General features: G+C 39.5%; 2 protein-coding genes across 8 annotated transcripts in view; one reads left to right on the top strand and one right to left on the bottom strand.

Annotated features, from left to right (window-relative positions):
• Nucleotides 1-4,651, top strand: part of oxr1a (oxidation resistance 1a) — a 210,943-nt gene extending 206,292 nt beyond the window's left edge. For all 7 annotated transcript variants that reach the window (XM_050045734.1, XM_050045738.1, XM_050045735.1 and 4 more), the window contains 2 exons: nucleotides 2,266-2,339; nucleotides 2,561-4,651. In XM_050045734.1, the coding sequence (XP_049901691.1) occupies nucleotides 2,266-2,339; nucleotides 2,561-2,696 (210 nt within the window). In that variant the 3' untranslated portion in view covers nucleotides 2,697-4,651. The remainder of the gene's footprint in view (nucleotides 1-2,265; nucleotides 2,340-2,560) is intronic.
• A 1,949-nt stretch (nucleotides 4,652-6,600) lies between these two features.
• Nucleotides 6,601-16,351, bottom strand: sqlea (squalene epoxidase a). The gene is made up of 11 exons (XM_050047230.1): nucleotides 15,845-16,351; nucleotides 15,200-15,458; nucleotides 13,933-14,110; nucleotides 13,376-13,472; nucleotides 13,144-13,257; nucleotides 12,096-12,267; nucleotides 11,513-11,608; nucleotides 10,134-10,276; nucleotides 9,767-9,863; nucleotides 9,521-9,608; nucleotides 6,601-7,878 (listed from the first exon to the last, which is right to left on the bottom strand). The coding sequence occupies exons 1-11, from the start codon at nucleotides 16,121-16,123 to the stop codon at nucleotides 7,686-7,688; spliced, it is 1,716 nt and encodes a 571-aa protein (XP_049903187.1). The 5' UTR covers nucleotides 16,124-16,351; the 3' UTR covers nucleotides 6,601-7,685.
• Between the last annotated feature and the right edge of the window lie 44 nt (nucleotides 16,352-16,395).

Here is a 16,395-nt window from a genome sequence, read left to right as displayed (position 1 = left end):
TTTTCATGATAATAAGACATATTTGATAGCATTTAATTTACATTTTTTATAATTCGTATTCAGAACAAGCTTATAGATTATGCACGTATAAGATTGGGTGTTGTGCTTTTTGTTTTAGTACAGCATTGCACCTATGATGTGTGTGCATGTACACAGTAAGATGTGGCTCGTTTTAAAGGTCACTTTACCACTGTTCCCACGGTTGCAAGTTTGCATACATTAGTCGAGTATAACTATAAAATTAAAGGGTGTTTTGCTGCCTTTTCATCTGTACTAGTTAACAGTTAACAAGCTATAGACTGAAAAAATAATGTAATTAATATGCTCTTCAAAGGCTACCTACTGCTAGCAGCTACTGGCAACTTCTTGCATGTTACTCAGTTGATGTCATGAATCAAATGCTTAACAAAATGTATACAAAGTTCAAACTGATTACGCAACATTCTATTTTCTAACTTGGAGACAAAAGTGTCAGAGCGTCATACGTTGTGGACGTTCATGGCGCCTAACGTCCACAGCACGACACAACAACATGGAGAGAAAGGATGCACAGAGACAAAGACCATGCAAATACACTTTGGACACTCAACTCTGTGACGCTTTGCAATAGTATGTTGCGATATAGCCTACTGGCTAAAGTCAGCTAGACAATGAAGTCATGCATTTGAGATCAAGGCATGAGTAGACAGAAGCTTATTAATATGCACATGCCACCAACTGGACAGGAGTGGGAATGACTTAAAGTTACAGTAGATCGCCCTCAGTGTTCTAATCTGTCAAAATGAATAACAGCCTTATGATTTTTCTGTCATTGTTACAAAAAATTCAGTCAGTGATGGAAAATATCTGGAAAATACTATATAGTAAGAGCACATACAGCAGAACTGATGTACGCGTGGCTCATACTGCCTGAAAGCTACAATAGTCTATATTTGATATGAACAATGAATCATTACTATGTGCAATGGAAAAAGTGTCACTTGTAGTGACAAAGCAGCAGAGAATTATCACCCAACTCATTCCTCTCAGCTCTACAGAATTTCTAGTATGTTTCCGCTCATTGTTTTGATTGTACAGTTCCTGTTAACACATGCTGTTGAACATAGTGGAGCATTTAGAGCCAGATATTTCCTCCTTCAAGAGGTTAAGATGAAAAACAGAGTGAATATTGGACTGAAAATCATCAGGTGGACACAAACATAACTTCAAATGAATGGTTATGTTGCTCTCTGTCTGCTGGTTGTGTAAATAAGCAATCGTCTGCAAACACAAGTTCACCATATCAACTTAATATGTCAATATTGTGTTTCCAGCCTGTTCCGCTGCCCCCGAGTGGCAACAGAATATGAATTAATACTGCATTAAAAAATATTGTTTCTGTTGAACCACAGCCAAAACACTTCATACATCAAAGAGGAGAGCAGATAAACACATTTTTTAACACAATACTGTTGTGTGCAACTGAAAATGAGTTTGAAAAAGACTGGTTTAGGTAAATGTGTATACTTACAGCAAATTTAAACCAGATGTATAATTATAACATATAACATAGCAGAAGAAAATAATGAGACTTAAGTGCTGTGCAATAACATGCATACTGTGAATATGCTTGCCAGTCACATGCTGTTCTCGATGCATGTGACACTTTAAAAGCACTCTGCCCCCCATCCATGCTGTGAAAAATATCTGTCTCCTTGTTCCTTCTTTGAAAGGTTCTCCAGAGCCTCACAGCTCAGTGGCATTTAGTGTTTTGTAACTTGCATTCTTGATTATGCTCTCTTCTTGAGAGCATTTACACGTAATGGATTCAAGCCAGGGACACTGAGATGAATGGGCTGAAAGCAACACATTAACTGCAGCAATTTTCACCAGGATTGTCTTGTTTTGTTTTGTTTTTTTACAAAAAAAGAACTTGCTACCAATGCTACACTCGCATTACAATTCTACACTTTGTGGCATTAATCTCCTTAATAATGGCAATTAAAATGTCTGTCAAAGAAGCGATTGAAATGCCATTGGTGCATCAGAGAGGATTTTGACATTTTATATTTAGAAGTCTGGTGATGAGATATTTCCCTCGGCTGTGTCTAATCGCTTTAACTGCATTATCAGATGTCAATTCTGGATCCTCCCTATGAGTCAAACATGCGTGTGTGTTCTGTTCTCTTCAGGATAAAGAATACTGGACAGAATATATTTTATGATGTCAATATTTAACATGTCATGCAGTGTTTTTTAATATTTGCTCTCTTGTGTGTGCAACAGGTGTACAAATGGACAGGTGACAACATGTTCTTCATCAAAGGAGATATGGATTCCTTAGCTTTTGGTGGAGGAAGGTGAGTTCAAGCTGCTTTTGATGCATATAGTGACAGAAATCAGTTCTAGCAACATGGTTTAATTAAATCTAGTGATACATTAAAAGCCGCCAAATAAAATAATGGTATGAAAGAGGCAGATAAGTGATGTTAATTGCCTAAAATTGATGCTTCAGAGAATGTAGCCACCTGGAGAAATAGTTTTTGGCTTCCCTGCTTAAGACTGTTTTCTCTTCCTTCAGTGGTGAGTTTGGCCTGTGGCTGGACGGAGATCTCTACCACGGCAGGAGTCATTCCTGTAAAACATTTGGGAACCCCATGCTCTCGAAAAAGGAGGATTTCTATGTTCAGGACATAGAGATCTGGGCTTTTGAATAACAAACACTGCATCACAGGGAAAAAACAAGTCCTGCAAAGGGCATACCGAGGAGCGCTCCTCCTTTAGAACAATGGCAACGCCCCAAACCTAACTGCACATCACCAGGGCTCCCCAGGCAGGAAGCCAGCTATCGGATGCTTGTTGTGCGTTACTACTGCAGTTATTACGGAGCTTTTTTTTCTTTGTGAAAAATTACCTTTGTGTGTATCTTGTTACAGCCTTGTGCAGCGTCTTTGCAGAGTAGGGGGAGTGTGTAAAGCAGTGACAAATGATGGTGAAGCGACTGAAAGATGAGGTTGTATCAGAGGGGTGAGAAGAGGGAAGCAGGGAAGGGACCATTGGGCCTTGAAGAGGAAAGGACTATCGGGATTCCTCTCACCTGAGAGGTCGCAAAGATGATGACGCCTGAGGTTTTGGACTGCTGCGAGAAGAGAGAACTGCCCTACTGGTCCAGATTGTGTATCTGAACTTGACAGAACCTCAAGGAGTCCCCAGCACCCTCTCAGACCCCCTAGAAGTTTGTTCATTCAGTAGGATGTTACCCACTGTGCTGTCAGCCTTGACGGAGAGAGACCCAGTTAGTGCTAAAGAATCGAGACAAAAGCTGAACACATTCCATTACTCTCTGTGATGGTGGAGTGTCAAAATAAAGTTGGGATTTGTGGTAAAACAACAATATACGAAACTCATCAGCAGCAGGATACGATGACACTTAACTCAGAGAGGAGAGAATATTTACCGGGAGGGGCGGGGGGTAGTCTTTTTACAGTACAGTTCTGGGTTGTCTTCTGAGGCTAAACTATAGAGTATTGTGTATTGTAGTCCTCCTGTTGTTCACTGTCATAGCACACCATCTGAAAGCACATAGCTATAATCAGATCACCCATCGTCGTAATGTTCTGTTCAGTGGGTGTACGTGTGAGTCCAGCTAACACCAGCTCCTCTCGCAGGATGCTGGCTGTACTGTTTGTAGACAGTAACGTGTTGCAATAGATTTGTGGAATATGCAAATAACTGTCCTGTGACCTCAAATACCCGCAGGTCGTGGCACTTTTGCCGCCGCCTGTCAACTCTTTCAAGAGAGAAACTTGTAAAGCTTTTACGTCTTGATACACAATCGCTTTTCTGGGTATCATTTGAAAAGCCTGAGACGTGGTAACTGTTTTACATGCATATATGACAATTATATATTGGTATATATGATTATATATGGATTTATATAATCATATATATTTTGCTGTTAAGTGTGACAGTGATCTATTTGTGCTGATATTTCAGCTGTTACAATATGATGTATATTACCCTGTAAATTAATGTTCAAATAGTAGATTTGTTCCTCTATATATATATATAAATACATAATGCTATATAAATATATATATATATATATATATATAATAAAGTGTGGATTGGTGGGTTGCTTCTAGCACTTTAATCTGGTGTAAAAGCGTCATGGCCAGGTTCCTATATTCTCTTAGCAGTAGCTGTACAGTACTTTTTTTGTTTAGATCATTAAGATGTTAACTGTTAGTAGAAAGCTTGCTGCTACCAATATCAATAAGGGTATGCCCTAATGCTCTGTGTGTCTAAAAAGGAGGATTACTCTAAGGTAGGAAGGGGGTTGGGGGGGGGGTTGAATGTGGCTAAACATGGCAGCAGGGCTCGGTGTCTCTCCTCGTGTGGCTGTCAGGTGAGTCTCTATAGGTCCAGGTAGGTATGCAGGCAGACTGACCTCTGACAGGCAGATGATGGTGGGTGGAGGGAAGTGTGTACAGTACGTGACCCCTCCCCAGCAGAGCCCCCCCCCCCACCCCTTTCCTGGTCTTCCACACCAGTATTTGTGTCCTTGTGGAGAGTCACAAAGAATAATATGGATAATTCTTCCAATTATTTCACCAGAATACAATGTATCAGTGATGTATAAATAACAATAAAGCTGAATTAATTGTTGTAACCTGGGATATGACTGAATTTGTGACGTTTCTTTTTTCAGTTTTTAACTTTTACACGTTAAATCCTCTCAGGTCGTGACAAACGGCGATGGATGAAAGTACTGGTGGTGTGTACTTAATTTGTAACTATGTAGTTCCAGGTGCGAGGACACATCCTGCAATGTAAAAGTCAAAGCAAATAGACATAAAAGATCAATACATTTGCTAATAAATAACTGAGCTGTTTAGTGTTGGCAGGAGTCGGACCAATCATGTCGTCCAATGCGTACACATATTTGAATTATTAAAGCAACAATAAAAATGTAAAGTGTAAATGTTGACAAACTAAGATATAATGTGATGGGTGGACACATGTAAATGCACTAATAAAAAGCAAAATTCATAAAATTATTATGGTTTTTATTTTTATACCACATCATGTAAAGGATCTATGTGATATTCAAAGCATTATAGCAGCTATAAAGTAAAGATATAGTGGTGTAGTGGCTTCCTGAGCTGACAACAAAGCCATGCTACCTCTCTGTGTGGTGTAACCCTAGCTTCTCTGTTGTTTGTTGTGGCAGGCCAATCCAGCTGCGCGTGCATTTTAGTGCACGTGTGCATCCTGTTGGCTAGCTCATCACCACTGCTTTGCACAGCGCTCATATTCTGGTTACTGCTGATGTCAGCAGGTTGTCTTCACGGGAATTGCCCTTTCCCTACTTCTCACCCCCTTCTTCCAGCTCCCTTGCTCAGACCATCCACAAACTCTGCCTTCATTTTGATCTAAAATACACACCTGTAAAGTTTCATGATGGACACAGCTGTGATGCTTTTACAGTGACAAAATCTGTCCATACACACAGACAGACAGGTATACAAACACGTGGTCAAGTAAAACCAGACAGACCACTTCTGTGTTGGTTTCTGCTACTTGGCTACAACAGGTTTCTCTAGTACCATGTTTTGCCATGATGACACATACACACAGACTCACTAGGTGAAAACAATACCAGCTGTCACAACGTTGTTGTGGCTGGTGATCGCACACCGTGAAGCTCCCTAATTATTTCCGTGGCACAACCCAGGTTCCATACATCCTACAATATGGTGAGTGTAGAAAATGATTTGTCTCAGCCAGTAGAATGGAGTGAGACTGCTTTGTGACTGTTAAGTGTTTGGAATTTAGATGCAGGAGTCAGGAGGAAATAACCAAAGGTCTGTATCTCTTCTGCCAGCTCACTCTTGAAAACAGGATGCCACATCTGACTCCAGTTAAATAACAGAGAAACATAAACACAGCCTTCCTGTGCCGCTGTCCCTCTTGTCTTGGAAGTCCTTGTAGGTTTGTGTGTCTGAAGAAGGTCAGATTGTACTTGAGTGACCTTGAAGGAACCTTGATTTTTCCAAATAAAACACAGTCCAAACGCATCAAAATGCTTCACCACTGGATATTTGTTAGTTTAGACTCCTTATATTAATGGACAATACATTAATGAACACTAGTGCGGTGTAAAAAAAAGTGTTTTAAAAGCTGATTTTGTTGTTTTGTAGTTGGGAAAACATAAAGCCTCTTCATCATCAGTGTTACTACTGTGCTCTAACCCAGATACATAAAGCTGCAGCAGAAGCCTAAAACTAAACCTATTCTAAACACTCTTACAATCTAAAGAATTCATCTTGTTCCTGCATATTTCTACTGAATTTCAATGTTAAAGCACTGCAGAGTAACTTAATCTGGTCTATTGAGAGACACTGTTGTAGGCAGGATGATCAACTGGCCTCCAGTCAAACAGTGATCCTTCTGCTGTGAGTGAGCACCATCTAATGGTTGTATTTGTTAGTGTCTGGTAGGGTCAAACTGGTATATAGTAGACCACTGTTACATATTTAACCAATTAAAACAACTGTAATTAAACAAATGATCCAAAGAAGTCTGCTGTATTAAAACAGAAAAACTGAAAAACAATACTTTTCTTAAAAGTTTGCTTTATTTAACGGCCCATCACGCCCAACACAGGCACAGGTAAACACATCAGTTCCTTGTCTGCATCAGCTCAGGTCAAACAACACCTGAGCATCATCCGCTGACTTGGTCCTGACATGAGCGTCGTTCCCTCTGTCCCAGGCCCCCATCAAACCCAAACTTCCCCCAGGCAGTATGCTGTGTCAGGTCTTTACTGGCATCCAGCAGGACTAAAATAGTGCTGGGATCATTCTTGAGTTCCGGGATTATAGTTTTGTCAGGTGCACCGTCAGCATGTTTCAGACTGAGTCTAGAAACCACAGTGTTACAAAAAGTCCCTTTTGACATTATGAAAAAAAGCAACAGCATCAAGAAGGCAGGAAATGACCCATACAGTAAGAGTGTGTGTGTTTTGGACAAATAAAGAACTGCAAATATTTTCCTCAACAAACAAGGCTGAAAATATACTAGGTTTTTGTTATAAATACAGCATATAATAATAATTTAGACAGCTTGCTGTTGGTTGACATCCTATTATCAGTGCTTCAGATTAAAAATGAGGCATTTTTGTAGTAAAATATATCGTCATTACATGAGGATTCCCATATTACATACAGCCCAAATTAGCTCAACAGGACAATATACAGCAGAAAATAGGCACTATTGCAAAATCAATGTTACAAAATTCAGATGCCATGTTCCACACAGCAGCTCTGTTGGGCAGGATTAATTCCAAAATATTATTCAGTGTAATTCAGGGTGAGAGTGAAGTCGCTGTATGTTGCAAATGCAATCCTTTAACATACAGGGCAGACTCTAACTGAGCTTCACCAAGGCATTGTTGAATAATATGTCCAATTGAAACAAGGCATTGGGTAGGAAATTAAGACAATGACATCTTCAGTAAGGCAGGAGCATATTGTATAAAATCCTCAATTGTACAATTATGGTTACAGTGCTTTTTTTTTAGCAGGAAGGAACATGAAAACTACTGACGAATACCAACTCTGTTGCAAAGTTTCCACTTGAGCCGTAGTTCAGTGAAGACCTCACACCGAGTTTGGTCTTTCTGTGTCCACATGAAGAGCTCCTCAGTACACCAGGTACTTGAGTTCAGAATAGATGAGTGGAAACATGACTGTGCAGGCTCTGTACAGGATGGCCCCACTCGTGAATAAAGCTCGAGGTTTGGTGCTCCACGACTCGGACTTGAAGTTGAAGTAGATTGCGTACAGTGCAACGGCAAAGAAGTGTCCAATAAGGGTCATGGGTTTGGGTGACAACCTGGTAAAAATCACAGTGTCATTAAGTCTCTTGTATTTGAAGGAACTGTTTGACATTTCAGGAAATACACTTGCCAAGAGTGAAATGAGAAGGTCAATACCCCTCATATGTCTATACAATAAATATGAAGCTTCAGCCAGCAGCCAGCTAGCTTAGCTTAGCACAAACAGGTAGCATTTGATGCTCACTGGTCCTGTCTAAGAAATAGTCAAGCACATAATTCCCCATAAAAACCACACTTACCATTTTTTACACAGTTAACAAACTAGATATAACATGTTAGCTTTAGCTTAGCATTCTTGGAGTCTTGTGGTCAATAGGAGGTTGCAATGGGAAGAAATACATATAATGTGTATGTTTTCATTCTTTATGCTAAGCTAAGCTAGCCAGCTTGTGCTTCATATTTATGGTAGGGGAGACAGGGGTTGGTTGGCACACAGCTATTTTCTGATCCTTTGTAGATCACCGAAACAAAAATTAAACATATAAATCTTTTTTTTTTTTCACCTCCACTTATTCACTACATTAAAACATCTTAAAGTCACACTTTTTTTTTTGGTGAGAGCATTTCAGTTTTATAGTATCGAAAGTATAAAAGTGGTCTGTGAGCTAAATGTATTAGAAAATGGAGTGTATCTATGTTTCCAAGGTTCTATGTTTCCCGGGTTCTATGTTCCCCACTTAACCCTGCAAAAAAGGTTCTATGTTCCCCGCTTACACAAAAAAGGTTCTATGTTTCCCGGGTTCTATGTTGCCCGCTAAACCAAGCGGGAAACAGAACCCTTTTTGTGTAAGTGGGGAACATAGAACCTTTTTTGCAGGGTTAAGTGGGAAACATAGAACCCTGGGAATATAGGGATGACCCCATTATAAAACTGTCAGACAGAGATGGTGTGTTGTTATTTGAAAGTATGTGATAAGTGATGGTGGCTGGCTTACATAATATCATAAAGTTAGGTCAAATGTGAGCAGGGTTGGTTGGCACACCGAGAGATCATTGGCAAATGTGCCAACCATTTGTAATATGAACAACTGTAACTGTATTCTTAGACATTAAAACTATTTTGTGAGATTAAAAGCAATGTTTATAGTGTTAATTATTATTATTTTTGAATTGACATTGACATCCCTGCTAATAATTTGCTTAAAATGTTTTTTTGGTTTTAAAATTAGGCAGATATTCTATTAAACGTCCATGTTTCCTAGTTCTTTTTTAAATTAAATGTTCAAATTGTTTCATTTTTGTAACTATAGCATTTTAACATTGTGCCAACCAACCCTCAGATGGGGCTGGTTGGCACAAATGTCATCATCACATTAATCGCAAATCACCTAATTTTAGAAAACATTTGTGTGCAATTAAAATATATTTATTTATAGCTGAGAGCTTAACCTTCCATTTGCTGCTGATAGGAATATTCTAACAAATTATGCCAGAGAAATATTGCAGAGTGAGAAGTGGGCCAACCAATCCCGGTCTCCCCTACAGACATGAATGTAGTATATTGAGCTTTTCATCTAGCTCTCAGCAATGAGCATATTTCCAAAATGTCAAACTATATAAAAACGTGTGTTTTTTTCTATCGCGCCATATTAGTGAAATTATCCTCTGTTATTGATAGGGACATTATGTAATGCTTACACTGAGAGGAGTCCAATAGGCCCAGCGATGCACTCTCCACCAAGCTTGAAGTACTGGAAGCAGGCTTTTCTCAGCTCATGAAGAGAGTCTGGTTAACACAAAACAGGCATGTGGACATGATGTGAATCTAAATGACCATTAAGTGTTCAAAAGTATTGCAGACAGTGCAAAATAATAGTAATCATTTCTGATCCCCTGTCATTGTTTTCCATGTGTTATTAGATGCAGAGGGAGGCAGAGACTCACTGTCTGTGGCTGCAAACAGCTCATACAGGGCCTGGGCCAACACATTCACCACAAAAGAATGTGATGACTTGCGTTCCCAGTGGAATTTTTTCTTTGCCTATTGAGAAGAAGAAAAAAAAAGCTGTGTAATATTGCACACTGGTCTGCAGTCTCTCACCTACAGCAGAGGGAAAAACAGAATAAGGCAACTGTGATGCAGTAGGGGCTCTAAATATAACCTCTACAGGCTGTGATACACTTACACAGGCCTTGTTTTTCATGTTTTATACATTAGAGAGTTTTTAATAACTGTTTTCATAAATGCTTTTAGGGTTAGGGGAACTGTGAGTCGTTGGCATAAAAGGTAAGGTAGGGTCCTTGTGTTTACCTGCAGCATAGCCTCGTCGTCGTAGAGATCCGGGATGTTCTTGAGCAGACTCCTCCAGATGCGAACGTCGTTGAGAGCAACACTCATCCCTCCTCCCGTCAGAGGATGCCTCATGTTGTAAGCATCACCCAGGAGAAGAACGCCTGCAAACGACAGACTGCTGTTTGTCTCTCATCCAAAATACATCACCGGTTGTTGTCTTTTTTTCCTCCCTTCAGCACTTTGTTATAATAAAATTTGCCAATTAGTGCCAAACACAATGAACCAGATGACGTGTGGAGGATGACTTTTAGTGTTTCTCTGTGCTTTTATTTCAGATTTTGACAGTTAATACCTTCTGGGAGTGTTTAAGTTTGTCATCGCTTATTACACCAGCGTAGCTCACTGATATTACAACTCCAATCCAACACATACTAACAGTCTAACTTAAAGGGACAGTCCAACATTTTGGGGAATATCCTTATTCACCTTCTTATTGAGAGTTTAAGAAGAAGCTTAATAACACTCTCATATCCATGTGGTAAATTACATGTGAAGCTACTGTCAGCAGCAAATTAGCTTAGCTTAGAACGAAGACTGGATACAAGGGGAAACAGCTTGCCTTGCTCTGTCCAAAGGTACCAAAACCTGCCTCTAAAGCTCACCTTCTTACACATTAAATTTGTGTGTTTAATCTGTCAAAAAAAAAGTGTAATACCATGTTGCAGCCTGATAGAAGGTTATGTGCTGGACTATTTCTTGGCTGAGCACAATAACTTCCTGGATTTCCCACTGGTTGTCGGCAGTCTTACAGCTGTTTCCCCTGTTTTCTGTCTTTGTGCTAAGATAAGCTTACTAGCTGCAGCTCTATAGCTTAGCTTAGCACAAATAATGGAAACGGGGGAATCGTGGGAATCGTATGGCCTGCACCTTCTCACACCTCTAAAGGCCCAGACACACCAAGTCGATGGTCAGTCGTCAATCAGTGTGGCTGGCTATAGCTTCATATCTACAGTACATATATGAAATTTGTATTGATCGTCTTATTTAACTCACAAGAGAGCCCATAAGTGTTTTTTGCAAAATTACTTTTCTGTTAATGTAAGTATTGTTCTATCAGGCAAAAAATATATATTTTGAATTTATCCATAAAACAAAGTATTGATAACTTAAAAACAAACCTTGGACAGAGCTTTTACAGCTTTTTTTCCTGAAGTGTAAACTAATTGCCAATTTGTCAACAACCAGGAAATCTCTTTAATTTGTTTCATCATACTGTAATGACCAAAGCGGTGCACTATTTTCCCAGACGTGCACCGTACTGTACACAAGCTGAAATCAGTTCAATAGATTCCCTCTGGCCATCTCCAACAACACAGCAGTCAATAACACTTCAGTACCTGGCTTGTTGACAGGGGAGGGAGGGAGGAAGCTGGCTGGCATGGACCTGAGTCGATCGTTCTGTAGTGCCACCATGAAAGCCTCCTTTAAATGCTCTGAAGGAAAGAGGGAAAGGGAGAGCGCAGGCGGTCGATCATTCAGCTGGCTGTGTGGATGAAAACCCAAAGGTGCATGCTGGGCACATGCACAAGAAAAAGCCTTTTCTTTTGGTGTACTGAATGTATGTTTATCAATGTATCAGTGTGACTGACTCCGCCATTTCAGCTGGACCTCTGTCAAGGTTACCAGAGCTTGGGCTTTGATATTGTGGCTTTGATATTTCAGCTGAATAGCAGTGCACACCATGAATGTCAAATCCTTCAGCTGTAGGTTCATGACAGTACACACAGCAGTACAGGCAGCAACCTGGATAATCCTCCCTACAACAATGTCTGGCATCACTGCCATGATTACCTTTGATCATTTATCACACCACAGGGGTTCTTCCTCAGGCCAAAGGTCGCTTTTCATTCGACATAATTACACAAGACTAAAACTCTCAAGACTTTTAAAGAATAAAGTTAAGTCTCATCTGTCTTTTACCTGGCAGCTGAGGGTATATCTTCTCAGCCATGTACTCGGAGAGGTTGCGAGGCATCTCCCCCCTGATGTCTACAAGTACTCTGGTTTGAGAGGAGGAGATCTGGTAGATGAGCACCGGGCTTGGGTTGGCCAGGACCAGCTCAGCATGGTTGGCTTTAAACTGGGGACAGTCCTGGAGAGAAGCACAGTGATAACTCAGAAATGAAGATAATGAAATATATCTTGAGCCACTGTGAAAAAAAACATATTTTAATTGATAGAATATTCATTCAAGGTAGTTTTCAGTTAATAAAGATTCATTTGTGAGATTTCCCAAAATAATTACACATTGTATTTTAACTTAAATGCTACCAAGTACTTATAGTCAAAAGAATCATAGATTTGAACAACCCATTGCAGATTATCAGACAATGGGCCCCAGGCAATTCATCGTATTTTCACTATGTTTTTTGAGGTTGTTTTGCATCTCTTTGTAGTCATTATGTATCTTTATGTGGTTTTGTATGTCGTTATGGTTGTTTTGTGTTTCTTTGATGTGATTTAGTGTCTTTTTGTTGTAATTTAATGTCTTTTTTGGTCATTTTGAGCCTCCTTCTGGTCAGTGCATGTTAATTTCAGTGACATTTTCATTCAGTTATCCTTCCATAGCTGCAACTAATAACTATTTTCATTGTCGATTAATCTGCTCATTATTTTTTCAATTATTGGTGAATTATTTTGTATATATAAAAAATACAAATATTGTGAAAAATGCTCATTTTAATTTCCCCAAACAAGTATATTTGTTTTATCTGACCAACAGTCCAAAACCAGAAGATTTCCAGTTTACTCTCATATACAACAAAGAAAACACGGATATTAAGAAGATTCACATGTTAAAAGCTGAGACTTGACAATGTTTGTTTTTTTCTTTTTCTTGAAAATGACAATCACCTATCAAAGTATCTGTGGATTAATTTTCTGTCAACTGACCAATCGACTGATGGACTAGTCATTTCAGATTATTCAGTGCAGTGTGATAAGGGCAGCAACACTTGGTGGTATTTACCGTCATAAGGCATCCAACAAAGTGAGATGAGGTCCGAGCTTTCCCAGAGACCAGACTCTTTCTGAATTTGGAGAAACAGCCATCGGCCACAACGGTCAGCGCTGCATGGATTTCCTGCAGGACACAGGTTGACACAGTCATCACACACCCTCTGCATTAAATAGAGTATCTCTTTCCATGAGGTCAGGTGAATATAACATTGTACATGTGCAGCAGAGTTTCCTCTCCTCACCTTGATGTCTCCAGTTTCTTTGTCCTTGTACTGGACTCCGGTTACACAGCCATCCTCTTCCTGCAAACTGGTCACGTTGCCTTCTACAAATGTGACACTGGGGGGCGATATTAGGCAGTTAGAGACATTGCCTCCACATGCCAGAACAGCATGGGCAACATGACAAGAGTAAGCTACTGAGGCAAAATAAATGTCTATTTGACACATGGTCAGAAATCTACATTTTGATTTCTAAGCAGGAGCTATTGAGGCATTTTCAGTAAACCATCATTTGCTTTTCTTAAACATTAAATTACATTTAACCACCACTGATACTTGTTTAAATGGTCCTCGACATAAAAATAAATCTGAAACACATTAAACCACCTGAAAAATAAAATTTGCTGAAACAAAATGTAGTTTGGCTGTGTAGAGCAGGAAAAATTAGCAACATGTGAACAACAGATTTTTAATTACACTCCTGTCCCTTCTAACTCTCAGTGCAGTCAAAAACAATGTCATCCAATTAGCCAGTTGGTCATTTGGCATATGGCCTCTTTTATCATGACTCTACTCACTTTGGCTGGGCCTGGGCAGCTCTCCTCAGGCCCATGATGAATCGACCGTGATGGAAAGCGCGTCCACACTGGATGCTGTCCTCCCCCTGAGGGTAGGGGATCTCCACCTCTGTGCTGCTCTCCATGTCATGGATCACATAGCCGTGCACCAGATGGGCATCCAGACCCTTCACTGAACCTGAGGGCAAACACACGTAACAGGTTACAGTCTCACAGCACACAGTCATCATTCACTCAGTCTGCTGCTGTGTACATACTGTACATGTGATCAGTGCACACACACAAAATGGAACACGGATCTGATATGACCACTGAGTGAAACACTGAAACCCATAAATCCATGTTGTTTATGGTTGCTACATGCCATCCAAAATATTTGTATTTGAATGAATTTAAGACACATTTTCCATGAATTCACTCTGACATATTTGGTACATTCAAAAACTAAATGATATTCACTTTAATTACACTATAAAAACATGATTTTCAGTATTTTACCAACAAATTGTTGGCCAATTGGACAAATATTACAATATAATATATAACATAAATATTACAGAAAATTAATTACTATATAACAGGAATATTACTGTAGAATAGAAGGATAAATAGTTTTTTAAAAAATAGTATAGCGTATATTAGAGTACGAAAATAATTATAATAAAATTAATTAATCAATTAATTAATTAATTAAAATAATAATAACATTCAAAAAAAAAAAAAAAAAAAAAAAAAAAGACATTTTTAAACTGTAAGTATTCCTGAGGCAAAGTACTATTGTTAAGGACTAAATTTGCATCAATCAAAGTTTTTAAGTTCAGGAAAAACATGTTTAGGTCTTATTTTATTTTTGAGTTTAACACTCATCCTATCTGTTTCATCAAGACTGTGTGGGTCACATTTGATTGACAGCACTAGTGATATAATCCAACAGCCAAACAACCATCACCAGATTTTGATCCAAATATTGTGGCATCTGATTGGTGCACAGAAACATGTGCATCACCTTTTACAACTGAGCCCCGCCCCCTGTAAAGCTGTGACAAGAGCACAAGCAAAACAGCAACAGAAATCTTTAATGGGAAATATAACTACAACTAAAATTAGTGTTCAGAGTGTGGGAGTTCCTTGGGTTGAGATGATAGGTTCTCTGGACCTTTAACTACAGGAACTAAATTGATTATGTAAAAGGAGCGGAGGTCCCTGATCATTTGTACATTCAGAATTCATCTGCAGGTCACTGACAGCAGCAGATTCTGTCACTGACCTTCCAGTCCCAGCTCTTTGAGTGCTTTGAATCCTCCAGGCTGCAGCAGCTCCCCTACTATCCTGTCAGGTTCCTTCAGGTCCCTCTCCACCACCAACACCTTCCTCCCGTCCTTGGCTAGGACGGCCGCCATAGCCGAACCCAGGACCCCGGCCCCAACTATCACCACATCTGGCTCCGGGGCCACTGAGGGGCCACTGGCTGAGGCACTCTGTGAGGCAGAGGACTCTATGTCTACTCTTTTTCTTGTTCTCCGGCTCTGGAAACAATTACGTAGAGAGCGTCATTACACACAGTGTAGAGTCCAGACTAAACTGGACTGTAGGGCAAACACTGGAAAATGCAAAAAATACATAAAAATATACTTCATCAAATAATCAGCTGTCTTTTTGAATCCAATTGTAGTCTTTGGATATAGGAATGCACATAAATATGTAAAGCACTTAAATCTTTAGTTCAGAAATAAAATTTGAGAAAAAGAAGCCACAAGATTTTCCAAAGAGTTAAATCACCAAATAAAAAAATATGCATGATAAATTACTGATAAATCAAATGGAAAACGATGCTTACTCATCTTTTTTCTATTCTGTCTTTGTCCTTTGTTCACAGGATTAGGCTAGCATGTATCCACATGAGTTTTCTTACCTGTTTACTGTTGTTCTCTGCTTTCTCGCTCCTCTGTTTTGAAGTTTGGGGGATTAAATGGTTGATAACAGGCACATAAGACAAAAGGCTCAGCGGCAAATGAAACACCTGAGAGATACTGAGCTTCTGGCTGTGGAAATACCTGACATAGGACAGCAGCAGCCCGACTGTCAGAAATAAGACTGCGGCCATCACAAGCTCTCTGTGAGCCAAACCCAAGACTGAGTTGGACTTTTTGTAAAGGTATGTGAAGCTGGCTATTCCCAGGAAAGTCCACATCTTTTTTTAATTAAAAAAAAAAGTATATAAAAAAATATGATTAAAAAAAAAATTAGATGGTGAAAGCACTGCTGAGAAACGGATTTTTTTTGCTGGCAGAAACTCACTATGCAATCATTAATGACTCTTCATGTTGTTTCTCAGGTACTCCAAAAACAAGCCAGCCGAGCCAAAACAAAGATTTACCTTTGTAACTCATGATAACTTGCTCACAGACAGTCGGAGGGATGCTGCTGAATATTTTATGATAATGGCAAACACGCACTACTTCG

Source organism: Epinephelus moara, chromosome 6 (assembly GCF_006386435.1).
Source record: "Epinephelus moara isolate mb chromosome 6, YSFRI_EMoa_1.0, whole genome shotgun sequence".
Classification (NCBI taxonomy): domain Eukaryota; kingdom Metazoa; phylum Chordata; class Actinopteri; order Perciformes; family Serranidae; genus Epinephelus; species Epinephelus moara.
Note: the sequence above shows the minus strand (reverse complement) of the source record. Positions and strands in the feature narration are given on the sequence as shown.